At 50.6% G+C, this 26,036-nt stretch overlaps 4 protein-coding genes across 14 annotated transcripts; 1 reads left to right on the top strand and 3 right to left on the bottom strand.

Annotated features, from left to right (window-relative positions):
* Positions 1-23: 23 nt before the first annotated feature.
* ogdha (oxoglutarate dehydrogenase a) lies at positions 24-11,698 on the bottom strand. 4 transcript variants are annotated; one of them, XM_053871956.1, is made up of 24 exons: positions 11,531-11,698; positions 10,253-10,634; positions 7,303-7,479; positions 5,984-6,086; positions 5,603-5,647; positions 4,580-4,695; positions 4,179-4,333; positions 3,879-4,025; positions 3,694-3,784; positions 3,448-3,627; positions 3,213-3,341; positions 2,960-3,139; positions 2,740-2,892; positions 2,560-2,662; positions 2,357-2,485; positions 2,132-2,282; positions 1,936-2,063; positions 1,685-1,863; positions 1,540-1,611; positions 1,353-1,478; positions 1,202-1,274; positions 900-1,063; positions 626-780; positions 24-565 (listed from the first exon to the last, which is right to left on the bottom strand). In XM_053871956.1, the coding sequence occupies exons 2-24, from the start codon at positions 10,490-10,492 to the stop codon at positions 445-447; spliced, it is 3,117 nt and encodes a 1,038-aa protein (XP_053727931.1). In that variant the 5' UTR covers positions 10,493-10,634; positions 11,531-11,698; the 3' UTR covers positions 24-444. The 4 variants fall into 4 exon arrangements, with proteins under 4 accessions (XP_053727931.1, XP_053727932.1, XP_053727933.1 ...); XM_053871957.1 differs by having other exon boundaries at positions 11,425-11,572; XM_053871958.1 differs by lacking the exon at positions 5,603-5,647.
* Positions 11,699-12,307: 609 nt separating this feature from the next.
* Positions 12,308-18,680, bottom strand: adam9 (ADAM metallopeptidase domain 9). 3 transcript variants are annotated; one of them, XM_053871964.1, is made up of 24 exons: positions 18,318-18,680; positions 18,066-18,163; positions 17,782-17,840; positions 17,624-17,702; positions 17,471-17,547; positions 17,222-17,399; positions 16,916-16,981; positions 16,757-16,828; positions 16,527-16,696; positions 16,387-16,468; positions 16,184-16,317; positions 15,696-15,867; positions 15,535-15,627; positions 15,372-15,476; positions 15,222-15,312; positions 15,044-15,149; positions 14,797-14,980; positions 14,099-14,179; positions 13,921-14,026; positions 13,728-13,860; positions 13,564-13,660; positions 13,263-13,295; positions 12,891-12,949; positions 12,309-12,822 (listed from the first exon to the last, which is right to left on the bottom strand). In XM_053871964.1, exons 1-24 carry the CDS (start codon positions 18,388-18,390, stop codon positions 12,759-12,761), a joined length of 2,412 nt encoding a protein of 803 aa, XP_053727939.1. In that variant the 5' UTR covers positions 18,391-18,680; the 3' UTR covers positions 12,309-12,758. The 3 variants fall into 3 exon arrangements, with proteins under 3 accessions (XP_053727938.1, XP_053727937.1, XP_053727939.1); XM_053871963.1 differs by having other exon boundaries at positions 12,308-12,822; positions 12,891-12,946; positions 16,757-16,981; XM_053871962.1 differs by having other exon boundaries at positions 12,308-12,822; positions 16,757-16,981.
* Positions 18,681-21,746: 3,066 nt separating this feature from the next.
* Positions 21,747-23,489, bottom strand: sdhaf1 (succinate dehydrogenase complex assembly factor 1). Of its 2 annotated transcripts, none has more exons than XM_053870866.1 (2): positions 23,308-23,489; positions 21,747-22,114 (listed from the first exon to the last, which is right to left on the bottom strand). In XM_053870866.1, the coding sequence occupies exon 2, from the start codon at positions 22,033-22,035 to the stop codon at positions 21,787-21,789; it is 249 nt and encodes an 82-aa protein (XP_053726841.1). In that variant the 5' UTR covers positions 22,036-22,114; positions 23,308-23,489; the 3' UTR covers positions 21,747-21,786. The 2 variants fall into 2 exon arrangements, with proteins under 2 accessions (XP_053726841.1, XP_053726842.1); XM_053870867.1 differs by lacking the exon at positions 23,308-23,489 and adding an exon at positions 23,089-23,289.
* Positions 23,033-26,027, top strand: nudt18 (nudix (nucleoside diphosphate linked moiety X)-type motif 18). Of its 5 annotated transcripts, none has more exons than XM_053870865.1 (9): positions 23,244-23,719; positions 23,797-23,868; positions 24,030-24,267; positions 24,357-24,467; positions 24,836-24,938; positions 25,000-25,123; positions 25,189-25,313; positions 25,413-25,444; positions 25,546-26,027. In XM_053870865.1, exons 3-9 carry the CDS (start codon positions 24,097-24,099, stop codon positions 25,897-25,899), a joined length of 1,020 nt encoding a protein of 339 aa, XP_053726840.1. In that variant the 5' UTR covers positions 23,244-23,719; positions 23,797-23,868; positions 24,030-24,096; the 3' UTR covers positions 25,900-26,027. The 5 variants fall into 5 exon arrangements, with proteins under 5 accessions (XP_053726836.1, XP_053726838.1, XP_053726837.1 ...); XM_053870864.1 differs by having other exon boundaries at positions 24,033-24,267; XM_053870861.1 differs by lacking the exons at positions 23,244-23,719; positions 23,797-23,868 and adding an exon at positions 23,033-23,235.
* Positions 26,028-26,036: the final 9 nt, after the last annotated feature.

The raw sequence follows: 26,036 nt of genomic DNA on the forward strand, positions 1-26,036 counted from the left end.
AGTGACAGCGGGAGACTACAAGCCAGGATAAACAACTCTCTTTATTTTATGAGCAAAACAAAGACACGTCAGTTTCCTCCGTTTAAGAAAATAAATAGTTGGTTTTCTCTGCAGTTGAATTCTGCTGGACTGAACCGGAGACACTTTGGCACCGGAGGAAGCGAAAACCTGGTTTGGATCAACTTCAGCAGCGTTTCACTTTGTTCCCCCAAAATAAAGATGAATCTCTAAACTACGACAGCATCTACAGTGAGCAGAAGCAGAGAAGCTCGGGTCCAAACCACAATTTAAAAATCTTCATTTCGCCTCGTCTTTTTCTCTCACGAGACTCCAAGGCTGAGGAAACCGGCATGAACTTTAAAACTAAAAAGAGGGTGGGTGTGTGTGCGTGTTTGAGCGTGTGTGTGTATGTGTGTGCACGCGCGCATGTGGAGGATCTTTGCTCTACTGCTGGTCTTTAAACGCATCCAGGTCAAAGGCCGTGTCCAGAAAGCGCCGCAGCTCCATCAGGTGCGTGTTCTTGTTCCCTGTGGCCGGAGCAGCTGCCGGGTCTCTGCCAGCATACCTGCGACACAAAGACAGTCACTCTCCAGAACAGAACAGACACGGTGGGGGTGAGGAGTACCAGACGGGCTTGGCTCTCTGAATGGTGGTTCTGATCCGAGGCTTCACGTAGTCGTAGTAGCCCTGGTTCTTGTGCTCTTCCTGACACCAGACCAGGTCAGCATTGGCAAAGCGCTCTGACTCCGCCTTCACTTGGTCGAAAGGGAACGGAGACAGCTGCGGGGACAGGAGGTGTAAGGGGCAGTGTGGCACCGTGTGTGTGTGTGTGTGTGTGTGTGTGTGTGTGAATGAGACAGAGAGAGAGTACATGTGCGTGTGCGTGTCTGTGTGTGTACCTGCTCGATGCGGGCAACTGCAACCTCTCCCTCCATCCCCCGGCTCTTCCTCTCTTTGGTCAGCTCGTAATAGACTTTGCCAGTACAGAAGATCAGGCGCTTGACCTCCTGTGGACGCTCGGCCGCTAGGCCCGCCTCTGGGATCAGCCTCTGGAAGTGAGTCCCTGCGGGGAGGGGAAACAACTCCATGGTCAGACTCACACGGTCAGGAGGCAGCAGGACTCTCGATCGTGCTGGGACATGCGTCATCAGCCTCTGTGGTGTTACCACCCACCCCCACCTCTTCACCCTCCTTTTCATACCTGGCAGCATCTCGTCAAAATTGGATCTGGCCTCAGGGTGGCGCAGCAGAGATTTTGGAGTGAAGACGATGAGCTGAAGAGACAGACAGTCGCAGTTGAGAGGAAGCGAGGATGTGACCTGTTGGTGCCATTGTGTGTGTGTGTGGCTCACGGGCTTCCTGAAGGGCAGCAGGATCTGCCTCCTGAGCACATGGAAGTAGTTCCCAGGGCTGGAACAGTTGACCACGATCCAGTTGCAGTCATAAAGTTGACGCACCGCAAAGTCATCCGTGATGTTCTGACGAGAAAGGGTCAGAGGTCAGACTATGGACATTATTTAGAGGAGAAAGGTCTCTCACCGGCAGCACATCCGGGTCGTCGTTGCACATCTGCAGGAACCTTTCGGGACGAGCAGAAGAATGTTCTGGGCCCTGGGGACGCATAAGAACCAACAGTCAGCCCTGGTGCAGGAGCAGACCAAGTACTCTTTGAGCGTCTCCTCACCATGCCCTCCATGCCATGGGGCAGCAGCAGCACAATGCCGTTCTGTCTAACCCACTTAGCCTGACCTGGGCAGATGAACTGGTCGATAATACACTGCGCCGTGTTGTGGAAGTCTCCGAACTGGGCCTCCCACAGAATCAGGGCATTTGGACTCGCCATGGCGAAGCCCAACTCGAACCCTGAAGCAACAGCAGAACATTAAGCCTGGACTAAGCGGGCAGGACAGAGGTACCAGCAGGTCCAGTGCGCACCCAGGACGCCATACTCGGACAGCGAGCTGTTGCAGACGGTGTACGGCGCCTGGTCAGGTGACAGGTGGTTCATGGGAATACAGGTCCGCTTGTCCACATTCTGATCATGAAGGACGTGGTGGCGGTGACTGTGAGGAGAGGCACGCTGTCAGTGGGTGGGTCGTTGCAAGCGAGTGAATGTGTGTGTCATACTCACCTGAAGGTTCCTCTCTCCACATCCTGACCTGACAGGCGGACATGGATGCCCTCCTGCAGCAAAGATCCAAAGGCCATGTACTCCCCAAGAGCCCAGTCCACAGTCCGGTTGCGTACCATCTCTGCTCTGCCCTTAAGGATGCGACTGAGACCTGCAGAGGAATGGCCCAACATCATCATCATCATCATCATCACCACCCCTCTGGAGAGCAGTGAGCTGTTGAACCTCCATGGATGGTGAAGTCCTCCACTGGGACAGACGAGGCTGTCTGCCCAATGTGGTTCAGGTTCTCCTCTGTCAGTCCAGTGGAGGGGCAGCTCATGGACTTGGGTTGTCCATCCAAGGTGAAAAAACCTGCCAACAGAAAAATGCACGTGTAAAGCCATCACATGGTGCCAAACCCAAGTTGGCTGGGCCGTCCGCCTCACCGGGCCAGGGGGAGTCCAGCCAGTGTTTGATGTGTAGGATCTTCTCGTCTTTGGAGCGAGCGTGGGCCTCCTCACAGATCTTGTCATACTTGGCAATCTCCTCCTGCGAGCAGATGACGCACCAGTGTGAGTCAGACAGTTTCAGAGTCTTCATGCGTGCGTGAGTGTGGTACTAGTGACCTCGTACTCCTGGCGAGTGACGCTTCCGTCAGCAATCAGCTTCTCTGCGTATTTCTGCAGAACTGGTTTCTGCTTCTTGATCTGTTTGTACATCAGAGGCTGAGTGAACATCGGCTCATCCATCTCGTTGTGGCCCATCCTGCGGTAACAAACCTGAAGATACACACACTCAGTGTCAAAATCGGTCAGGTGTGTGAGCATGATTTGGTCCAGCACCCACCAGGTCCACCACCACATCCTTGTGGAAAGTGGCCCTCCACTCTGCTGCCACCTTGCACACATAGATGACAGCCTCGGGGTCATCTGCGTTCACGTGAAAGATGGGAGCGTTGACAACACGAGCCACATCGGTGGGGTAAGGAGACGACCGGGCCATACGAGGGTCGGTGGTGAAACCGATCTGGTGACAGAACGGTACAAAATGATTAGTTCACAAAACTGTAGCCCGGGTAGGGTTGGAGGTCAAAGGTCACCTGGTTGTTGACCACGACATGCACGGTGCCATGTGTTGTGTAAGACGGCAGGTCCGACAGGTGAAAGGTCTCGTAGACGATACCTTGACCAGCAAAGGCTGCGTCTCCATGGAGTAGGATGGACATGACCTGGACACACACACACTTAATTTATGACGATGTGTGCTCATGTACAGCTTGTTTGTGTTCGTGGATGCCTATTATGCAAATCGCGAGTGTAGCTTTTGGCTCTGACCCTCTTTCCATCGTTATCCCCGCAGTAGAACTGCTCAGCCTTGGTCTTGCCCTGTACCACCGGGTCGGCAGCCTCCAGGTGAGATGGGTTGGCCACCAGGGACAGCGTGATGTTCCGGTCTGTCACGCGGTTGATGCGCCGATGATACATGCCCAGATGGTACTTAACATCTCCAGAACCCTGGCAGCACAAAGCATGGCGGGTGAGTGTGGATCTGGGTCACCTGTCTGAACTGGACTCACTTACCTCATCTGCAGCCTCAAGTTTGGAGTCAAACTGACAGAAGATCTGCTCCAGCTCTTTTCGGATAACGTTTGCCAGAACGTTCAGGCGTCCCCTGGAGGAAAACAAACACACTCCACCTCTGTCTCTGTGTGTGTGTGTGTGTGTGTGTGTGTGTGTGTATGTGTGTGTTTGTGTGAGTGAGCTACCTGTGAGGCATGCCCATGATGACGTACTCCACGCCACTCTCTGACGATTTATCAATGATGGTCTTCAGAGCAGGGATGAGAGACTCGCAGCCCTCCAGACCAAAGCGCTTCTCAGCAGACCACTTCTTCTGGAGGAACTCCTCGAACCTGAAGACACATGCACGAACCATCAACCCTCAGCTCGACCAGCAATCGCTGAGATGTCAGTGAAGCTAAACTGTGGAACAGTAAGTAAGGAGTGTCCCATCATGCTTTCCTCCTGATTCATACACATTCAGATGGGGACATCGTGGGACCAACCTGGTTGAGCGGACCATGCGGGCCAGTAGAGTCCTCTTCTCCTCCAGATCGAATTGCATCACCCCTGGAGTCTCAAACTTCTGTCGGATCCATTGACACTGCTCCAGATCATTGATGAACATAAACTCCACCCCAATGTGCTGGCAGTACGCCATCTGAAAACACACACACACACACACACACACACACACACACACACACACACACACACACACACACACACACACACACACACACACACACACACACACACACACACACACACACACACACACACACACACACACACACACACACACACACACACACACACACACACACACACACACACACACACACACACACACACACACACGTCCAGTTTCATGTTGGAAATCATCTTCATCTGTCTGTGTTCTCACCTCCAGCCGTCGGATAATCTCCTTGAGGGGCAGAGCGCTCTCCGACCCACCAATGAAGGTCGTGGTGGGGAGGCGGAACACCTTGTCCAGGTCGGACTCAACCAGACCATAGAAGCCTACAAGCCCAGGTGGAGGGAGGCAAGACGAGACGGAGGACGGGCAGAGGAATAAAGGACAGAGGGTAACATGAGGGTCATGATTGACAGGAGAGAAAGACAGGTGGGGGTGAGGGTCAGAAACAAAAACAGAGGCGAGTTAGTGGACTTGTGAGACACCAGCGCTGACCCACTTTTTTCCAAGTCACCAGGACAAGTGAGCACATGCTGACCATCAATCAGGGAGGAATTTGTGGATGTTTATTGACACTGCAAACACCGGAGCATTAGAACAGTTAAGGGGGGGTGGTGGTGGTGATGATGATGATGATGATGATGATAATGAAGGGGGTGTCTGGGTCTTCAGTGCTTTTTCTGTCACCAACCTCATCAGTCAACCACCACCAGTCAATCTAACGGCTGAGCCTGACAAACAGTCGCCTCAGCCAATCACAAAGCTCAACTCACGACCAGGCAAGGAGTCAACAGCCACGCCGGTCAGAGGTCAAGCCGACGATTTCTTCAGACTCTTGACAAAGTTCTGATGCAGCTCAAGAAGCCAAGCAACGACACACGCCGATGAGACCTGAGCGCCAGCATAGTTTGTTATCAGACCTCCTGTGCACAGTCCGATTACAACAGCAACGCACCATCTCTGTCCTACAGAGCAGGGGGACATCATGGACATGGTCACATACAGTACCACTTTGATGAGGCCGCAGAAGGGTCGGAGAACCTGTGGCAGCTACAAGCTAACAAGACAAACACATCCGGAGGAAACGGGCAGCTACACATAGAGGTGCGCGAGTGTGTGTTTTTAACGGTCTGAGCGTCCACCTCGGCGTAGCGCCACCTACAGGAGCCTGTAACTATCTACAGCAGCGGGGAGTGCAGCACGTGCACGGTGCGACAGCAGTGTTTGTCGTACCTCCCACAGTGAGGACACGGAGTCTCTCCTTGAACCCAGGCAGGTCTGCTCACCACCGGGGCCAGCGTGGGGGAGAAAGAGCCATTAACAAACCTGCTCAAGAGTGCACAGTTTGCTACGATAGTGACGATGGGTATACACCGGTCACAGGTTCAGACCCTCGAAGATAAGACCACGCATCACAAGGGCCTGGATTACTAACGCCACAAACAGCTGAAGACCAGAGCTGATCATGCCACCAGCAACTGGACTGGGAGCATCATATGAGTGGGACTGAGGCGGCCACAGGAGGACAGAGGGCCAGCACCTGGATTGACTGAAAAAGTTCTAATCTAGCCTGGAAGCATCGCAGACAGAAGGTCTCAGTGGTTTGCTCCTCACCCAGCTTGTCCGAGGAGGTGATTATGTCAGTGGGGACACATGAGTCCAGATCTGCGTCCATGATTCCGAGAGGGTCCAACTGGGCCACGTGGTGCCCTCGGATCTACAGGGAGAGTACAGAGCCCAGAAGAGCAGGAGGGTGGAGGGGGTGTAGTGAGGAAGTAGTGTAGTGTGAGGAGCATGAGAGGCAAGCAGGACATGATGGGAGGAGTCAGCAAACCAAGCAGTGGAGGAGGGTGAGGGGGACAGAGGGGAGAGTGGGGGAGAGAAGATCACGTTAACTCTCTCAGCAAGTTCTCACCGACGTCCTGGAATCCAGAACTGACTGGAGCATCATCAAAGTTCACACAGCTGATTCCCAGAGGGTCCAGACCTGCGTTGTGATGACCCATCACCTACACACCCACCACACACGCATGTAGACACACACTCATCAACAATTATAGTTATTCATAATATTTAAGCGCCAGAATAACGGTGTGCACTCGCTCATTTAGACACACACCTCACACATCTTACATGCAATCGATTCACATAAGAATCATGAGTCTCATTTGCCATGACTCAGTATCAATTTAAAATACTTCAAAATCAATTTAAAAAAAAAGACAGAAATCTGTCGCTGTCCACCATAATGCCACTAGGTACTATGGCTGGATGTCACCACGCAGCTCGTTCTGGACGCACACACGAACAGAAAGTACCCAACAAAGATGGCAAAGGAGATCCTACCAGCTCTGTCTTCGCCAATAACAAGAGTTTGGTGTCAGTTCAGATTTTACCGAATGCCCAGCTAGCTGGACAAGATGCAAACACAACAAAAGCATGGGTTCATATTGCGAGGCATCTGCCAGAGATAAGAGACCCATGGAACAGTCAGGTGTGCGCTGCCGTGGCTCAAAGACAGCTGAGCCTGGGAGAGGCCCCCTTCAAACATCTTACCAAGACACTGAAAGAACGTTCATAAAGGCACTGTCCTTAATATACATCATGTTTAATTGAAGTACATTTTAATATGGAGAGGTTTGTGCTTGTTGTTTAAGCAGTTGGAACAACAAGTTCAAAACTTAATAAATGTGGAGAAGGGACATTAATGTCTCATTTGTCAATCTGTCGTGCAAAGCAGATGGGAGAAGATCATGTTCAGAAATCAGATTAGAAATCATGAAAAAAAAATGTTTTGAATTGAAAATTCAATTTTGAATCATGGCCACAAAAACATGAATTGAAAAATACTATTAACTAATTTGCATATGCATCTATTTTAAAGGATGGCAAAGACTCAGACTTATTACCGACACATTGAGGTGTGTGTGTACCTGGTATGCTCGGATTAGGGACTGGACCGCCAGGTGATCCTCCACCAGCTTCTCTACATTGGGCTGAGCTCCCACCATGGACGTCAGTTGGGGCGCAGCAGACAGACCCAGGGGGGATTGATAGGCAGAGCCTGGAGGGGCGCCGGCGTTGGCGTTGCGGAAGAACACGTCCCAGGACTGGAGACAGGAGAAGAAGAGTGAAATCATTGCAACATCAGGGTCTGACTACTTGCATCAGACATGAGTGGGAAGGGGAGCAAGGCCATGAGTGCTTGGCTTTTAGCTAGGGGGCATCCAGCATCCAGGGGACGATAAAGTGCAAAACATGAGAAACTGAATGCTGTGTATTTTCAGCAGGATTATTAGTGCTTGTTTAATGCCCTACTCATAGTATCATCACACTGGTTTCAATAAAAAGGGTGTTTCCACACAGTAATAAACGCCAGACATGAAATTTGTCAATTCTCAATCATTTTGTAGCTGTAGCTTGGCCATCGTGCGCGCAACATATTTTTTTAGATTTTCCACATCTCGCGATTCGTGACACTCATCATCAGAGGACTATTTCGGCGTTTTTCTTTTTTTGGCACGAAGTCCGCTGCCCGGCACTGGGGATATTTGTAAAGAGCTTAACCATAATCAAAATTCATGTGGTTCTATTTATTCGAACAGCAGGAAATTATTTTATATTATCTGTTAGCGTTATTGATGTTGTTATTGATATCTTTTTTTTTTTTTTTTTTTAACCAAGTTATGCCAGTGGACGACATGGGGTGTTATGAGAAGAATGGGTTGGGGCAGGGTTTTGGACACCCGGTTTCAAAATCCTAGCCCTGATGATCCTAAAACTGTGATGAGTGCTGAGGACTTGCTGACGTTCATCGCTGACCTGACACTTGTATACAGTTGGTGATGGAGTACTGACCACAGCTCAATGCAGAGAGAGGCAATAGTTTGATTAAGCCGCAAGTACATCACGTACTCCCAGTCTGTAAGTTGCAGAGAGGCAAGGTTCCTATTTCTAGCGGAGCAACAAGTGTTACCGCTTTAAGTTGGACTGATGTGCAATGAACAGACAAGAAATCAACCTGTGAAAAGTGACGTGGATTCAGGAAAATTTCATAATAAAACAATGTTTTGACGCATTTTACTGGGAGAGCAAATGAGCAATCCCAGAATGGGCTCCAGCTCTGCACTGTATGAAACGGAAACCGAAGCACGGCACCTGGTGTTAGGATGACTGTAGTTCATGATCGTAGCTATAATTGTACTTTTGACCCAAGAAACAGATGACAAACTTTTAGGACGCCATACTGCATCCATAGCAAGAGGCCTAGAGTATTAGTGCCTGTATTATGTCCTACTCATAGTGTCATCACACTAGTTTACATGAAGACTGTTTCTGCCCGGTAATTTTGATGTATATGATAGAAATTTGCCATTTTTCACCACTTTTGCAGTAGTAGCTTGGCCATCGCAGACACCATATATGATTACCACGCTCGTGGAATGGAAGCGTGGGGGGTAATGAACTGGGACTGTGGCTTTGGACGCCCAGTTTCAAAATACTAGCTAAAAGCCTGACAGACGAGATTGTATTAGATCCTCCGGCGTATCAGTCCGACAAGACTGCAGACACAGACGTCTGATCAGCTGATTTACATGCTCCAGAGAAACACAGACCCAGATGAAGCAGCAAAGGAGGTTCCGGTGGATTATATTTTTATGACTGTAGTCTTAAGCATATGTTTAATAGAAAAAAAAAGTTTAACAACTGTGTCCGTAACTACAGAGACATTTAATTTGATGATCCGCAGATCTGAGATGGATAGCGCAGTGACAAGTGATGTAAGTTTGAACCATGATTTTTGACAGCATAATTTTATAGAAGGTGATGTGAAAAGAGCTCCACAACACCGCTGTTGAAATTCTGGCAACCCACTCAACCATTCTCGAAGCGCCATGAAAATCTGGCAGCAGAATCCTCCACTTCAGCGGTGACAGTGCAGACTCCGGTTCAACACAAGTCAAAATTATTTTTAAACGACCCATGTGTCACACGTTTCCACATATTTTCATCACTTGTTTGTTGTACTAGCGTGGCAGCTTCCAACTGCCATCATGGCAACGCTTCAGTGCAAAGTGTGATCCAAAGTTCTTTTAGTGTTCAAGAGCGAAAATGGAATTGCAGTTTGCAATGAGTGTGCAAACTATCTAGAGGCTTCTGTTTACATTATCATATTTTTTTTAAATTATTATTGTTATTATTAGTATTTGAACAGAAGTCTGAAACATAGCAGACAATATCAAAAATATCCAATCATTAAAACATTAACTTTCTTTGAGAAACATGCATGTAAAATGTGCTCTCGACTATTAATGCAAACTTGAAAAAATAAAATTATAAAAACCACATTGGATACTCAGTATTCAGTATTATTTGACATTTGGCCAAATTATATTCCGCTTTGGCTACTAATTTTCATTCAGTGTATCTCTAATGTACAAGGACATCCTGTTTTTCTGACTTCTTTTACCAGTCAACTCTCCTCGAGTTACCTTTTCTAATACACACTGAACTACAACGCTGATAACAAAGCAAACAGAACTCTTGCATTGGATTGAGAAAACAGGATGTGAAGTGGATTGGTCCACCCCTAGTTATTAGTCGTCCTCCTCCTCCTCCTCCTCAGTCCTGTCCAGATGTTGACATGTTTTTCCATCACAAACTGGCGGGTCTCAAACATTTTCATTTTTTGGTCTCCAGGAGAGGAGTGACGTTAGCAGGCGTTTGGGGGAGGAGGGGCAACACCTGTGAGTGTGAACGCCTGTTTCTAAGGTTCAAAAACTTACCAGCACCTGGTAAGGTCATAGGCCGCAACAGCGAGTTGGTAAGCAACAGCAGCTACACAACAACCAAGAAAAACAAGAAGGCTCAGCTGCTTCCTACCTTGTGGACACTCTTGGGGTCCTCCAGCCAGGCGTAGTACATTTCCTCCACATAGTTGGAGCTGGTGCCATTCAGGAAGGGCTCTGAGGCCACCGGTGCTGTGTAGCACCTAATGGGCTGCAACGTCCTTGTGCTGCTTGAAGGGGCAGCTGTGACTGGCCGTTGTTGACCAATAGTCTGAGCCACCTGAGAGGTGGTGAGTGGACGCAAACGCGCCGCACAAGTCCGTAAACGATGCATCAGCAGTCCTCAAACAACGACTCAGGCAGGAGACGTCTGTCCAAGAGGGATGGACTTTGTGGCAGGCCAAAGTGAAGACAGACGATCGGTCCAGGAGAACCGTCAGAGAACCGCCCACTGATCCGCAGGTATGTCAGGAACACTGTTGAGAGAGGACAACCATTGAAGTGTCGCAATGCAACCATAGTGTGGTGTCACCTCACAATTTTCCTCCTGAAACAGGTCTACCAACATTCTCCGTTCTCGTTGACGAGCCGATAGAACAGATGAGGAAAAAGAGACGCTTGTGGAAGGAGTGTTCCCCCTTGCAGCCTCCTTCAATCTCGATTATTATCACGGCAACAAGACAGCATGGCACTTCAGAACAGGTTGTCTGCTCGATGAAACGTCTCTCTACAACACTCCTCTGAGGTCTCGAGTGTGTCCAGGGGACAATGTTGGAGCACGGCGTGACTTTCCGACTTTGGTGACCTTGTTTTCACCCTCCAACCCCGAGAAACCCTCCCATCCAGCCCAGAGGGGTTGTTCTGCTATTGGCCCGCCCCTAACCTTCTCCTCTCTCCAAGTCACGAAAATGACGCCCTGCTTCTTCTCAACATAGTCAACATCTCCACCCGGGCTGCCGAAGCCAAGCACCGCAGCAAGGAGACGGAAGTTGACGTTAGCTCGCTGAGAGCAGCGGTGCTAGCAGCAAGGTTATATAATTAGCCGACTAGCTGAGAGCTTCCAGCAGCATGGCTAGCGGCTATCACTCGGACAAGCGCCCGGGCTGCCTGGGAGCAGAAAGAAGACCGTAGTACAGCCAAACCCCTGCCTGGGGCCTGTGGGGCCACACGCACACTTGGGCGCACTTTATCCTCCAACGACCTCTTCACTAGCCGACTGAGTGTTAGCTAGCACGCGGCTAACATGCTAAGAGCTTTTCCAAATACCTCCAGACGCAGAACTTGTTGATCCGAGCCAGAACCGACTGCACCACGTCACACCAGACCCCACGCGTGTCTACCCCTGGAGCCCGACCAAAGTCCGAATACTGACCCGGCTTAAGCGATTCTCCCGTTGGCTCCGGACGCCCTTCGCTCGCTGCTCCCGGTTAGAGGCGGGGACACCAGGAGCCGACACAGTGACGTCACGACGCCAATTGAGAGTGGGTTCGGGCGTGGACGCGCGCGCTGTGTGTGACTCAGTGAGAGAGTGACGAACAGACGCCTCTGACATTTGACTTCCAACAGTGACGTGTCTTCACATGACGACAATACAAACGTCTACACTTCAGTTGGGAACAACACGAGACTGTCGGGATTTTCATGCTTGGCCACTGGAGTCTGACCACCAGAGACCGTGTGTGATTAGGAGCCGTGAAATCCGAGCTGAGCCCGTCACGTGACTGCTGAGAGGTTTGTGGAACAGAAACTCTGAGTCTGAGACTCACGCAGGAGAAACCGGATCCTTCAGCTGCTGTTCTCGAAATAGTCTGGAGGAGAACCCTCCAGAACAGGTCAGCTGACCTGTCATACTCAGTCTGAATGATAACAGGGGGAACCATAAGTTTTTGTTCCAACCTGACAAGCATAGTTCAACCAATCAGGTGTCAGCTGAAACAAGTTACAGTCTTCAGACACCTGATCGGTGAAAAACCTGCACCCACTGTGGGCCTTTCTAACAACCCCTTATGTACAATATCTAAGCGAGGGGGTCATTCAGGTGTGAAACCCGGAAGCAGTTGGCCGTGGGCAACGCAACACTGCTGCCATGGCGAGGACAGCGAGCTGACAGTGCTCCGCAGTCAGATGAGTAAGAGCTTCCTTGGAAACAGAGACATCACCAGTTACAAGGACAAAAGTTTATTTATTTGTTTTCATTATTAAACATGTTTGTGATTTTTTCTATCTCAATCAACATCTCGGATGACATGAAATCACAGCGACATCACAAAGAGCGATCAGATGAAGGAGGAATCGCAGCCCCACAGGAAGCTTGCCAGTGAGTGCCAGCTGTCACAGCTCTCCAGAGGGGCGACCACAGACATGGCATTGGCACGATGGCCTCACGTTGGTGATGTCTTCGCCGCAGAAAAGGAGCAAGTATGTGGTGACATCACGGGCTCTTGCGTCACGTCACTCCTGTGAGGGCAAGTCTTGCTTCCTGAGGAACACCTGAGGTGCGTGAACGTGATTCCCAGCGGAAGTCTGATCTAGTTAGCTCTGCGTTGGTTACATTCCTATGATTCAGTGCTGAGCAGCAAACACTGCAGGACCACCTGGCGCTACACAGGTGGGGGAGGGGCGGGTCTCAGAGGCATCACAGGCTGCACCGGTGGTTTTGGTTTCCTGGGACAGAGAAACATGTTCAGTGGTAAGGCTAACATTGACAACAACAAGAAGCTAATAGCTCTCACAGGGGAGGGGGAGGTGGCCGTGTGGCAAAGGTGGGCATGGTCCTGTTTGGCTCCGCCTCCTCGAAGATAAGAAGTAGAGACAAAATGAGACAAAGTGTGTGTATGTACCATGTATAGCTACAGTATACTTTATTCTTGGAAACATACCTCCTTGTGAGGACATTTTGCCCGCTACCCAGAAGTTTAAGTCTCAATTTAAGGATTAAAACTTCATAGTAACTACTAGGTCATTAGAACTGGGTTTCAGTTTGGTTGGTCCTGGTTAAGGTTAGCCATGTGTTTTGGATGGGTAGGTTTAAGGGTTATGGCAATGAGATGTCCTCTCAAGGATAAAGATACAAGTGTGTGTGTGAAAGAGAGTCAGAGAATTACCAGTTGCTGTGGATGGAGCAGCTGAACATTTTGCTGAAACAGACGATAACGTCACTCAACAAACACTCTTAGCACCCAGTTCCAATAAACAGGGATCTGAGACCAGCAGGGGCAGTAGTGAGCTCAGTGTGAGAAAAGGGGCTGAGCTAGGTGCTTGATACATCTGTCAGAACCAGACCTCCAGCGACTCATATTCATCACACAATGGCGCGCTGGAGTTGCCAACGGAGACTTACAGTAGAGCTCAAGTCTCTCCTGATGTCCCAGGTCAGGACCTGTGATGACCACGGAAAGAACTCACCCCCTCTCTGATGTTGTTGTTGCCGTTGCCCCGGGTGACGGAGGATGAAGGAGCGCGTGAAGGAGGGGCTCTGTTTAATGATGAAGCACCGTCAGCCCTGATGTTGAAGAGGGATATTAGCGGGTGCGGGTGACTGTGTGAGTGAGTATGTGTGTATGTCTCACTGGTGTCTCTTGTGGCGCCTCAGTCTCGACACAAGTTGGTTCCTCCGCAGGAAGAAGAAGACGGCGAGACCGGCTAGCGGACAAATCAGGAGGAAGAAGACCAGCAGGCCGTCTCTGAGGGACGTGTCCTTGTCTATGGGGAAAGAAACACGTCACCATTGGCTGGGCTCATCGTCGAACCATCTCAACGCACCATTCCATGTTGGCCCGCTGTCCACACTGCCGCCATAGCCTCGCTGCTCACAGGTGGGTGGAGCCCAGCCCTCATCACAGTGACAGTTCTTGTTGCTGTTGCACACCTGCGACACAGACAACTGAGATGACTGCAGCGGTGGGTCATGTGACACGTTAACCAGCCCAGCGTCACTCACCCCATGACCGTGGCACTTGACCTCAACGTCGCAGTCAAAGTTCAGGACGTCCACGCTGCGACACTCGAAGTTCATACACACCTGGAGACCCAAGAAGACGTGTCAACATCTGGCCTCTCCTCTGACTGACTCGTGTCTTCCCCTCACTGTGTCCTGTTTCACTGTCTCCCTGTCCCACTGCCTCCGTCTCACTGTCTCCTGTCTGCCTCTCACTTTCTCCTGTCTCCTTGCTTCCCTCTCACTGTCTTACAGCCTCCCACTCAATCTGCCTCGGCCGGTTTCACGGCCTCACAATCTCACCATCTCAGTGTTTCCCTGTCTCCTGTCTCACTTCCTTCCTTTGATGATCTCAATGTCTTCCTGCTTTCCCTCTCACTGTCTCACTGCCTCTGTCTCCTGTCTCACTGCCTCAGTCTCATTGTCTCCCTGTCACTGTCTCACTGCTTCCCTCTCCTTGTCTCCTGACTCACTACCTCCCACTCACTTTCTTCTGTCTCACTATCTCATTGCCTGTCAGTGTCTCACAGCTTCCCTCTGAGTGTCTCACAGTCTCACTGTGTCCCTATCACTGCCTCCTTCTCACTGCCTCCTGTCTCATGGTCTCCCTCTCACCGTCTCACTGCCTCCTTCTCACTGTCTCCCTCTCACTGTCTTCCTGTCACTGCCTCCTGCCTCATGGACACTGATTTCTACATCACCTTATCCTCTCCACACTTGGTCCCTTCGTTGACCATTCCTGGGTCGGCAACGTCGGATCCAAGCCGGAAGTCGACGCCGTAGCACGTGGCTCCACCGATGGGTGTGGTGATGACAGACGGTTTGATACCGAAGGCCTGCACCTCTTCCACATTGGTGCACTGCAGCTTCCCACACAGAGCGTTCCTGGCGGGGCACAGAGGTCAGTGACCTGCGCTTGACCAGCGCAGGTGCCCGAGCGCTCCTCACCGTCGTTCGCACTTCTTGTATCCATAGTTATGGTAGCCACAGTTTCCAAAACGATCGCCAATGCTGTTGATGTCCTCGAAGCAAATGGAGGGCGCCGTCCTCGCCTCTGAACAGAGAACAGACTGTTACAGACCAACCCAGTGAAGACGCAAGACAGACAGATAGAGAGACAACTTACTAGGTCCAAACAGTGTCCGGCACTGTCCCTCGTAGTGTTGACACTTCCCGTTATAGCAGAAGGCCTGTCCCTGTCTGCATGGCTGTCCATCCTGAAAGAGCAGCAGAGCTAAGAAGCTCCGCCCCCAGCAGGAAGTGGCAGAAGCCTCACCTGGACAGACACATCGCTCTGACACAGCGACGATGAGCCGTTACAGAACTCTGGTAGGTCGCACTCGTCGGTGCTGGAGCGACACACCGACCCGGCTGGTAGGAACTGATAACACACAGGGGTCAACAAATATCTGACCAGAGGGCAGGCCAAGGTGCCTAACCTGGCAGGAGCGGCAGCACTCTCCAACGGCACACTGAGCTCCAGGCCGGAGTCTGCAGGTGTGGAACTCGCAGCACGGGTCGCCCTCGCACTCCTTCCACACACACACACGTGTACATCAGCCAGCTGCTCCTCACCAACACAACCACTTCTTCTTCTGACCTGCTGGGACCCGCAGTCACACTCCTCTCCAACATCCACCAGTCCATTCCCACAGTAGGGGGCGCTGTAGGCCTCGTCAGGACGAGGTACGTTCAGCAGACATGAGGCGCCGCTCGCCAGGATCATCTTCTCAAAGTCATCCGCGCTGCAGCTGCTGAAGTTCCTGGATCCTCTGAGGAACGCAAGGAGATGAGGAGTAAAGACAGAAAGCAAAATGAGGAGGAGAGGAGAGACAGGTAGTGAGTGTGGGTGTTTGTTCAAGTGTGTGAAACACACCTCCTTATGAGGACATTTTGCTTTGTGGGGCATTTTTGCCATTCCTAACGAGGTAAAGCCTCAGTTTGAAGGTTAAAACTTCAAAATAAGTAAACAAGTTTGATTCAGAGGCCTGGTTAAGATTAGCCATTTGTTTTGGAGGCTTGGTTTAGGTTGGGATGCAGAGGTCCCCACAAAGACAGACACAAGCACATGTGTGTGTGTGTCCTTACGTGGCACCAGAATTCATGATGCAGGCAGAGGAGGGGCAGGTGCAGGAGCGGCCATCATCATGGTTCATTCCGAGGTTGTGACCGAGCTCATGAGCCACGATGGAGGAGAACGCTGCAACGTTGTTGTTGGGGAACTGAGACACACAAAGACACACACACACAGATTGGCATCTTGTGAGGTCAGAGATGACATCACTTCCTACCGTGTTGATGCCGCCGCCATGGGTTCGCGAGCACACAGTGGACACAAACGCCATCCCAGCAGTGATGCCGAAACTCTTCTTCCTGCGGTGACATTGTCACTGTCAGTGCTGTGAGTGTGTGTGTGTGTGTGTTCACTGACAAGATGAGCTGAGCAGAGTCATGGCGGCGACGAGGAAGCAGCTCTCTCTCTCTCCACTGGGTGAAGCGGCTCAGGACGTCCTGGGCTCCTCCCTCAGTACTGATGCGGTTCTGCTGATTCCAAATCTCCAAACCAACCAGAACCACTCGCACATTCAGCTGCTGGTAGATCTGGAGATGTACACACCATCAGTCCTGAGCTGTGTGAGCGTGAGAGGCTTGTGTACTCACTCCATCGATGTAGTTGGCCAAAAGAATCATTTCCTCTCTCACCGCCGTCTCGTTCTTGTTCATAAAACTGAACTGCAATACAAACACACCAGTGATGCCACTGTGAGTGTCAGTGTGTGTGTGTGTGTGTGTGTGTGAGTGAGTGAGTGAGTGTGTCACCCTCTCATTGTCGACCACCAGCAGAAGCTCAACATAGTGAGTCCGATGAAGAACTGCTCGCCTCACCTGCAAACACTCCCATGTTAGTGACTGTGTGTGTGTGTGTTTGATTGTGGGTGTGTATGTGTTCCGGTATTTCTATCTTTGTGAGTCCCTGATGATTTTTTGCCCACCAGAGTGAGGACACTTTGGCCACTCCTTAAGCTCTTTGAGGATGAAGACTTCCAAATAACTGGGTCATTATAACAGTTTTACAGGTCCCCACAAAGATAGAGCTACAAACGTTCATGTGTGAGTGAGTTTTACCCGAGTGTGCAGTTTATGAACTTCTTGACTCTGGTTCATGTTGCTGTTTTGTGTGTGAGGTACACCACAGCCCCATGGTTGTGATGTCACATCCTGTAGACGGTACAAGATATGGTTGGGGGGAGAAGAATCCAGTGGCTCGATCCCATAACTGTCATCGGCCAGGTGCAGAACTCCTCTGGATCACAACATTAACCATAGTGAGTGCGTACGCCTGTGTGTGAGAGTGTGTATGTGGGTGTGTATTACCTTAGGCCGTCACACACACTCATGGCAACAGAGGAACCGTCCATGTCTTGGACAAAGCCTTGATAGTGACAGTGATTCTGGAGACACAGACATCAATGACCATCTGAAGGCACCAACTATCAGCTGTGTAGCGTGTGTGTTTGAGGGTGGAACCTGGACGGGTGGAGAGTGAGTGAGCAGAGAGCCATTCTTGCTGTAGGTGAAGACTCTGAAGTCTGGAGAGAGCAGGAGCCTGAAAACATCACTGGTTGTTACAGCACATGAGTGTGTCTGTGTCTGGGTATGTGGTGTGTGTGTGCGTTTTGACACACCTGTTTTTGCTCAGGTGGATCACATGATCACGACCTAACAGGGGGACAACGAAGGAGAGCTGGAGAGGAAGAGGAGAGAGATACAGTGACAGTTCTGCAGTGGTCTACAGTCAGGGTTCAGGAACACACAATTACAGACTGAAGGTTCATACCAGAGCAATGACTCAATCATCAACCCAGAGCAAGACTGTGTGTGCGTGTATGAGTGTGTGAGAGAGAGGGGAGTGTGTGAGAGGTGGGGAGGAAGACACAAAGTGCTGATGACCAGGGTTAGACCAACTCACTTGACTGGCCGGAGCTCCGTCAGCCTCCCTCCGCAGCCGTCCTCCGAGGGGACGCGGGACTGTTAGCTGGTAGGAGGCCAGATGTTCCGTCTGCCTGTCTGAAGACCAGAGGGACAGGAGAGTCATCACCTCGGAGACCCCACAATGACTCGAATAGTCCAGAGGGTTTTCACTCTCTCAGTAGCGGTCAAATGATGTGGACCCGCTCATACGCTCTCTCACACAGACACACACACACACAACTACACACACCTCTGCCCAGGGAGGTTCCGGTCAACAGAACCAGGAAGCAGAGGTCCAGTAAGAGTCTTCCTCGTCCCTTCATCTTCGTCTTCCTCAGACGCGGTGGTCACTCACTGGTCCGGGCACTCACCCCCCCGCTCCCGACCACCTCCTCATGCTGTGACCCCGAGAGTGGCGCGCCTTGTCGGCCGAACCATTTACAGCGCCAAGATCGGGTCAGAACCTTCGTGCGCTGGGATTAGAAACGAAACCCGGGTCTACCAACGAGCTTCGGACCCGGCCGGGACTCCGAGTTCTGCCCTGTTCCTCGATGTAGAGTTTCTAGCGTTGATCCTCGGTCAAGTCCGCAGTGGCACTTCTCTTTTCCGGTCAGGGGTATCAGAACAAAAGCGCAGACAAAAAAAAAACATTCAAACACAATTGGACACCCAACGATGTTCATGAGACGTGTCCGCGCGTCTATTGACGTCGCTGAAATCACTGTTTTTGATGAACCTCCGTTGTATGGACTAGGACGATGACAATCTCAACAACGAACCCGTCTGAGTGTTTTTAATATGAAAGGGGCCGGAAACTATTTGTCACGTGACCAGACGATCAGCTGCGAAAACACACTATGCTGCGCATGCGCACTCTCGCTCCATTAACTGAGGAGATGAACACGTGACCATCAGATTGTTTCTCTCTGTTGTTCACAAAACTGCTGGTGTTTGTTTGCGAATAAGCTGTGCCACCGGACCAATGCGCGAGCAGGAGCGTGGACCAGAACCAGACTGATTCTGTCCTCTAACCTCTTGTTTCTCTCTCAAACAGTCAAAATATTCCTGTCAAAAGACAGCAGCTCAATTGGTGAGGGTCAAGGTCAAACCTCCAGCTCCAAGCTTTAGTGCTGGAGAGAGTGGCACTGCTGACCTCCAGTCTGCTGTCACCTGTCACACGTTGCGCTGCATCATCCACGCACTTCTCTCTTATCTCTGGCTCTTTTCTGCAGCTCAACTACTGGAGCTCCAGTTTTGTCCAGCCATGTGAGACACTGAGGAAACACATTCCTTCAATCACACCCAGAGATGTTCCACACTCCAGTACCCTGTGATGTACAGCTCCTCTTATAGAGGTTCTCCACCTGCCGTATTCTCAGAGGGCCAGCACTGTAGGATGCCATGTCACATACATGATGTTGGACGGAGCTGTATCTACACACTCACATGTTGGTGTCAGTAATTGTGCGTCAACACCACCTGTTGATTTATTGAACTCTTGAGTTCCATCAGTGTCCGGCAATGATACCAAGTTCAGGAGCAGGAACGGAGCTGGTAGTGACACAAGCAAAGTAGCTTCCCCAGCACTCAGCTTTTATTAGCACACCCATCAAAGTGGATCACCACCTCCCAGATTGACAGGTCAGAAGAGGGGCGCAGCCTCCAGAGCGCCTACACGAGCCGCAAACTCCGACACATGGCGTTCAACTTCTGCGTTGATGGCTGCTGTCGACGCCCTCGGATTCTGCTGGAGGAAGTGCACGATCTTGAGGATACACTCCCTCTGAAACACACACACGCACAGGTTAAAGCAGGCTCATCACCCCATGAGGTGGCAATCAACTCAGTGAAAGTCAGTGATGTAATTGCAGTTGGCTGTGATGTCACATCTGATGCGTTTTGCGTGTGAGTTTGTGGGAGATTTTGACATATGGACCCTTCTCTCACACAATCAATGCACAAACATTTGGTTTCCTTGGTGGACGAAGTCACACAGATGCCACACAATCGCCGGACAGTTTGTGGAACCTGCTGGACACACAGTGTCACCATCAGTGTCCACTTTTCTCCGTGGGTCCAGACCTGAGCCGACCACTGTTGCGGCTGACCGGACCGGACTGTATTCGGCTTCCAGCAGCTTTGATTGGATGATGTCCAACAGTTTCACACGTGACCAATCGGAATTGTGTCAGACAGGTGAGTATGTTTGTGTCTACCTTGTACGCGTCAACCTGGTTCTGGCCCGTGAGACGGTTCCACAACTGTTGGGCCACTTGGAAGCCAGTCAGTGCGGTCAGGACGTGTCGGTCGGCTTCGCTCTGAGAGGACAGCCACCTCAGCAGCGCCATCTGCAGGTGGACAAGATAGTCAGAACACCTCACTCCGGGGCAGAACCAGCCTAGGATCCAGATCTCCGGACTCCAATATCGCATACGCTCCGGAGCAGCCCCCTATATGCCCCTCATCCCCACCGCGCCTCATCTGCTCTGCGAAGGTGGGTTTCTGTCGTTCGCAGTCCGAAGCGGGTCGATGACGTCACCTGCTGCAGCAGCTGTCCGCTAGTCATTTCCTCCGCAGAACTCATCTGGTCCAACACTGAACACTTCACGGCGATTGTGGCTCAAACTGCTCTGACAGCCTGTAGACCTCGACTTCCTGTTTGTATGTCTGTCTTTCTTCTTCATAGATGCTGGGGATGCGCAGTGAGCTGCACTTCCGCCCCCACTGGACAGACCGTTGTATTGCAGCGGGATAGAACAATAAGAAAGACTAGAATAAAACACAAGAATCTGGAATCTGAAGCTGGGAGGTGCTGCAGCTCAGGAGGTGCTGAGGCTCAGGAGGTGCTGAAGCTCAGTAGGTGCTGAAACTCAGTAGGTGCTGAGGCTCAAGAAGTGCTGAACTCAGGAGGTGCTGAAGCTCAGCAGGTGCCGAAACTCTATTGGGTGTCAGAACCTGCTGGACCTTATGTCAATAATCTTTTACTTATAATTAAATGAATCAAAGTATAATTTTACCTTGAATAAACTGCTTTATAATGCTTTGCCTTATAAGAGATTGAATCCAACAGATGCTGTTATAATGGGTAAGGTAACCTCAATTTGACCCTGTATGTATGGAGGAATGTGTGAGGTGAAATAGTGAGTCATGATAGGCAGGAAGCATTTGGTATAAGGTTCAAGGAAGAACATTTGGGGATCATGGATGGAGGAAGAGGATTAATTATGGACCAAAGAGTCAGGCAGAGACCAGACGAGCCTCAGACGAGAAACCAACAGAAACAACGATAATGAGAAGGATGGTCTGTTTTACAGCTACCACCAATACAAGACAACATGGGGGAGGATTCATCGCTGCAGACCAAGTGGAGTCACACTTTGGACTTTTATGCATGGCCACCAGGTCCTGAAGAGACCAGGACCAATCGACGGGGTGCGGGCCAGATAGTCTTTGTCTCACTCCACCACTTGAGCTAAGGCTAAGTCAGGCCTAGTTGCAGACCGAGAGGTTTGTAAGGGTAATTCCTCAGTCAGGGAATAAATTCCTTTAGATTTTAACTTGGTTTCTTGGTCGTCACTCTCACGAGTAATCAGACACACAGAAGACACACTGGAGGTGTGTTTCCCGAAAGCCTTAACTCACTAACAGTAACTCACAAACAGTAACGACTCAAGGAGGTGTGGCTTTGTCTTTATTGTAGCAGTGGTAAACGACTGAAGTCAGAGGTCGCCTGACTTCTTCCTGAAGGAGCCCAGTTGTTTGGTGTTGACGTCACGCAGCTGCTCCAGCTGGCGCTCGCCGCGACGGTACAAGTACTCAATGTGCATCACGTCCGTCTTCTTGATGCGGGAGTTTTCACGGAACTCGTCGCGGATGCGAGGAACAAATCCAGGTTTGTCTCGGCCGGCGCGCAGGAACTGCCGGTACAGAGCCAGAACCTGCTTCTGCAGTTTGCTGTGCCGCGTCATTGCCCAACAACTACTCGAGGAGCTACGAGGACATGGTGATCCAGGTGTCACTCTGGCCTTGTCAGAAGTCCTGGGCGGCCTAGGGGGGAAAAGACAAGTTCACTCTCACCAGGGACATTCCTCTCAGTCTGCACTAGCCAGATCTGCAGGGTGAACCAGGGTCTGTAAATTTCTCAGCTACTGAAATTTACTTGAGGCGAGGCTACTGGCCATTTCCGCTGACGACTGATGGTGTTTGATCAGTTGACCGCGCTTTACAGACAAATAGATGCAGATACCATCTGCTGCAACTCACTGTTGATGTCTAGGGTAAAATAATAGATACGGAAAATGTCTATAAAACATATGAAAATGTCTATAAAGCTTTGCTTTTCTGGTGACGTCATGATTCAGTGACAATTGTCTTTTAGAAAAACATTTCCAAGTTGCGTCGTTTCTTGTCTTTCTTTCTCTCCTTTCTTTTCTTTTCTATTGTCCTCATTTTATTTTATTTATTATTTCTGATTAACATTGGGCAAAAACATTTGACATTTTAATCTGTAGTGTATGTCTAATGCCTCCTTATGTGTCAATGTCTTTGTATAATAAATAAATTTAATGCCATATCGTACAACTTAACTGTTGAATTAATAAATAAAGATGCGTTATAATCACGCAATCAAACAGCAAAGTATATTTACATTGAATACAAGCGAACATATTTGCTACGTTCCCAGATACAGCATGTGTAGTGTTTTGAAAGCGTTTAAAAGTCAATAACGTGTTCGCCTGCACTTAAATGTGGTGTTTATTGGTGTGTTCAATATAAAACTTGCTGTTAAGAGTTTTGCAAAATGACATCGTCGCTCAATAGAGACGTCACTCAGAAGCAAAGCGCCGCGAACAAACTTAGGAATGTTTCATTTATACCGTTATGTATTTTATCCCAGACACCAACGGCGAGCTGGTTCTTCTGACTTCAGTCAGTAAATTAAAAAGGTAACATCAGCTGTTGGCGGAAACGGCCGGTAGCTCCGCCTCGAGAACGTTTCAATCGCCGATGAAACAATTTACCGACAGCAGGCTAGAAAACGTGGCCTCCAATTGTTCACTAGATGACGGATGGATACCGGGACAGCTTTCCCTCAACCTTATGTTCAAAACAGAACACTTCTGGACTGGACTGAAGCTGGGACATCGTCAACGATTCAGACCAGCCCGGTGACCTCACTTTCTCCTCTGATCTCCTCTTACCAACAGCGTGACCGCGGTCATTGACACCACGTGACTCACCTGGACGATTAAATCGGAGTCCCCTCACAGTTCCTGTCATGTGTCGGTCTGCAATCAAAATCAGAAACTCACGTCAAAGTCAAAGATGATAGCAAGCGATATCCACAAGCGGTAGCGACGTCACGAGTCACTTCCGTTTTCCCGAGAAAATAAAAGGCCCGGGCGTGATTTATGAGGTTTGCTTGAGCGTGGCACGGTGTGGTTCACTGTGGGGTAAACGCAGATACGTAGTGAACCTGTCAGTAACTCGGCTTCAAACATGCCGCGGAAATCGTGATCTTGACGTTTCACCCGAAAATCCCAAACCGGAAATGTCATACTATTTCCTTTCACTGCGTCTCCGTCTGTCACCACGGAGTGAGAGAAGATCTACGGGTTTCTAGTGGAAGTCCGCTCTCTAGTACGCGAGCAGGTCTGTTGACGTCACCACACCGGTCCTTAAATCCTATTTCCTTAACTGCAAATCCGGCATCCATGTTTCTCTTTGAGGACGAAGCGTTGTGTTGTTGCTGTCGGGTTCATTCGAGTTGTGGTGCAGCCACGATCGCGTTGCAGCCGCAGGTATGTACTTTAGTGCTTCTTTTAGCCTTCAATTACACTACAAACCTCCATGTCCATAGTGGAACTTTGGGGCGTTCTTACTCCTCCGTCTTCCCTCCATCCATCATCCACCAGATTCACTCACTGTGGACTCTCTTCTGATTCTCTGTTTCTCCGTGAAGCAGCAAGCCACAAGTCAGTAAAGGTTCAGGAACTGAACCGACAACCTCAGCTGTGTCTGTGGCGGCCATGTGTGAGGCGCCTCTGGGCACTGGTCAGGTGGAGGATCAGGTGGAGCACCTGCTGGAAGGCCGGGGGTCAGAGGTCTCAACATGTGATGTTGGTCTGGACCAGAGCAAACCGGCCACTCTCAGGAAGACCGTCACCTACATCGTGAGCGCCGTCATCTTCAACGAGCAGGTGACGTCCCCCAGACAGACACTGAAGTGGAGGACAGCTGTGTTGATGGGTGTGCGCGCGCGCGCACGCGCGTGCCTGTTTGTATCCAGAACCAGGTGCTGATGGTCCAGGAGGCCAAACCAGACTGTTACAAACAATGGTACCTGCCAGCAGGTCGAGTGGAGGTGGGGGAAAACTTTGAAGAGGCACTCAAGAGAGAGGTGAGGCTCTCTTTCTCTCTCTCTTTCTCTCTCTGTCTCTCTCTCTATCCCCCGCCTCAATCTGTGCCTTTAGTGGAAGGCTGATCAGCATCTGTTTGAAAACAATGACATCACTTCCTGTTTCTCTCTCATGTCCCCATCTCATCGTTGGTCCACGATTGTGTTGTTATGCAAATCTAGCACGGAAGTGTCCTGGTGTCGTCTCCTTTGTTTACAGCAGTGCAGTGCCCACTACAGGCCTGGCAAGTCTGCTTCATTGTTATTGGTGGATTCCAGCTGACTTGTGTGGACACCTGAAATGGCACTGTTTCTTGATTAGGCAGGAAACTGTGTCTCTGTGAGTACGTCACCTGGCTGTTTCTCTTCAGGTGAAGGAGGAGGCGGGGTTCGATTGTGAGCCAATCACCTTGCTGCTGATACAGGAGCAAGGACCGCAGTGGATCCGCTTCGTCTTCCTCGCCAGAGTCACAGGTTAGAGTCCTGGTGTCACATGGCCACCGTTTGAAGGCGTCTGAGCGTGCATGTCCTGCAGGGGGCAGCATTAAGCCTCTGTCTGCAGCAGACCAAGAGTCTCTGCAGGCCACTTGGTGGGACCAGCAGACGGCCCTCCCTCTGCGGGGACGAGACATCCTGCAACTCATCGACTGTGGGCTGAAGTCGGTCTCTGTTTGTGGTCCAGACCCGTGGCTTACGACCCCTGACCCTCTTCTGTTGTGCACAGGTACCGTCAGGATCCTTGGCATCCAGTGACCCGACCGGTGGACCTGAGCTGTCGTCATGTGGTCCAGAGGCTGGTCCTGGTCTACACCAGTGCAGCAGGAGACCTCTGGATCCTGTTGGTCCGAGGTGTGTGGACTTCATTGTGATTGACTTTGGAAGGTCACTTTCGGGGAAAAGCGATTCACAATCGAGGACGTTATTATTATTATTATTATTGTATGATAGCTCCAGTGCTGCACATTCCCACGGCGGCGGCGGTGAGGACCCATGCGGTGACCTGGGCAGCCAACATGGTGGTCCAGGACGCCATGCCGGCAGTGTACTACGACCACGACGTCAACACTCTGGGGGTCTTCAGTCTGCAGCACAGCGGGCGGCAGCATGGACGGACCGACGGCATCTGCTTCAACACTCTGGTGCGGCTGGTACCGGACCCCGTCCGACGCAACGAGGACGGAGAGAAACTGGAGCTGGCGTCCACCAACGAACCTCCCCTTGTGGAGAACCCTCGGTACCTGTGGCACAAGGTCCAGAAGCCGTCTCTGAGAGAGAAGCTGCTGGAGAAGCTGAGGACAACGTCCCTGTTACCGCTGCACAGCCTCTACTGACTACTACCTCGGAGACTCCCATCTACTTCCCCAAAACACGGACTCCCGTCACTGACGCGTTGTATTCTTTTCTCTCTGCGTCCTGTGACTCAAGTTTGCCTTGATGTTTTCATCACACTCACCAACAGCATCGTCACGCCACAGTTCGAGTTCCTGTTTTGCTGCTCCTGCATTCGGAACAGAGATGCTGTTACTCTAAGTCACTGACTTGTGAGTGTGAATAAAATGTATTTCTTGAATG

This window comes from Synchiropus splendidus, chromosome 7 (assembly GCF_027744825.2).
Source record: "Synchiropus splendidus isolate RoL2022-P1 chromosome 7, RoL_Sspl_1.0, whole genome shotgun sequence".
NCBI classification, from domain to species: domain Eukaryota; kingdom Metazoa; phylum Chordata; class Actinopteri; order Syngnathiformes; family Callionymidae; genus Synchiropus; species Synchiropus splendidus.

Coding starts and splice junctions, on each gene's coding strand:
- ogdha (XM_053871956.1), bottom strand. CDS start 10,492: ATGCATCGTTTACGGACTTGTGCGGCGCGTTTGCGTCCACTCACCACC. Junction 2,663..2,739: donor TCACTCGCCAGGAGTACGAG/GTCACTAGTACC, acceptor ATCTGCTCGCAG/GAGGAGATTGCCAAGTATGA. Junction 2,486..2,559: donor GCTGGACTCCCCCTGGCCCG/GTGAGGCGGACG, acceptor TTCTGTTGGCAG/GTTTTTTCACCTTGGATGGA.
- sdhaf1 (XM_053870866.1), bottom strand. CDS start 22,035: ATGACGCGGCACAGCAAACTGCAGAAGCAGGTTCTGGCTCTGTACCGG.
- nudt18 (XM_053870861.1), top strand. CDS start 23,075: ATGAAACAATTTACCGACAGCAGGCTAGAAAACGTGGCCTCCAATTGT. Junction 25,124..25,188: donor CTCATCGACTGTGGGCTGAA/GTCGGTCTCTGT, acceptor TGTTGTGCACAG/GTACCGTCAGGATCCTTGGC. Junction 25,445..25,545: donor ACATTCCCACGGCGGCGGCG/GTGAGGACCCAT, acceptor GGGGGTCTTCAG/TCTGCAGCACAGCGGGCGGC.
- adam9 (XM_053871962.1), bottom strand. CDS start 18,390: ATGAAGGGACGAGGAAGACTCTTACTGGACCTCTGCTTCCTGGTTCTG. Junction 15,313..15,371: donor AGAGCGATGTGTCTGTCCAG/GTGAGGCTTCTG, acceptor CTGCTCTTTCAG/GATGGACAGCCATGCAGACA. Junction 13,296..13,563: donor ACAACAACATCAGAGAGGGG/GTGAGTTCTTTC, acceptor CGTCTGTTTCAG/CAAAATGTTCAGCTGCTCCA.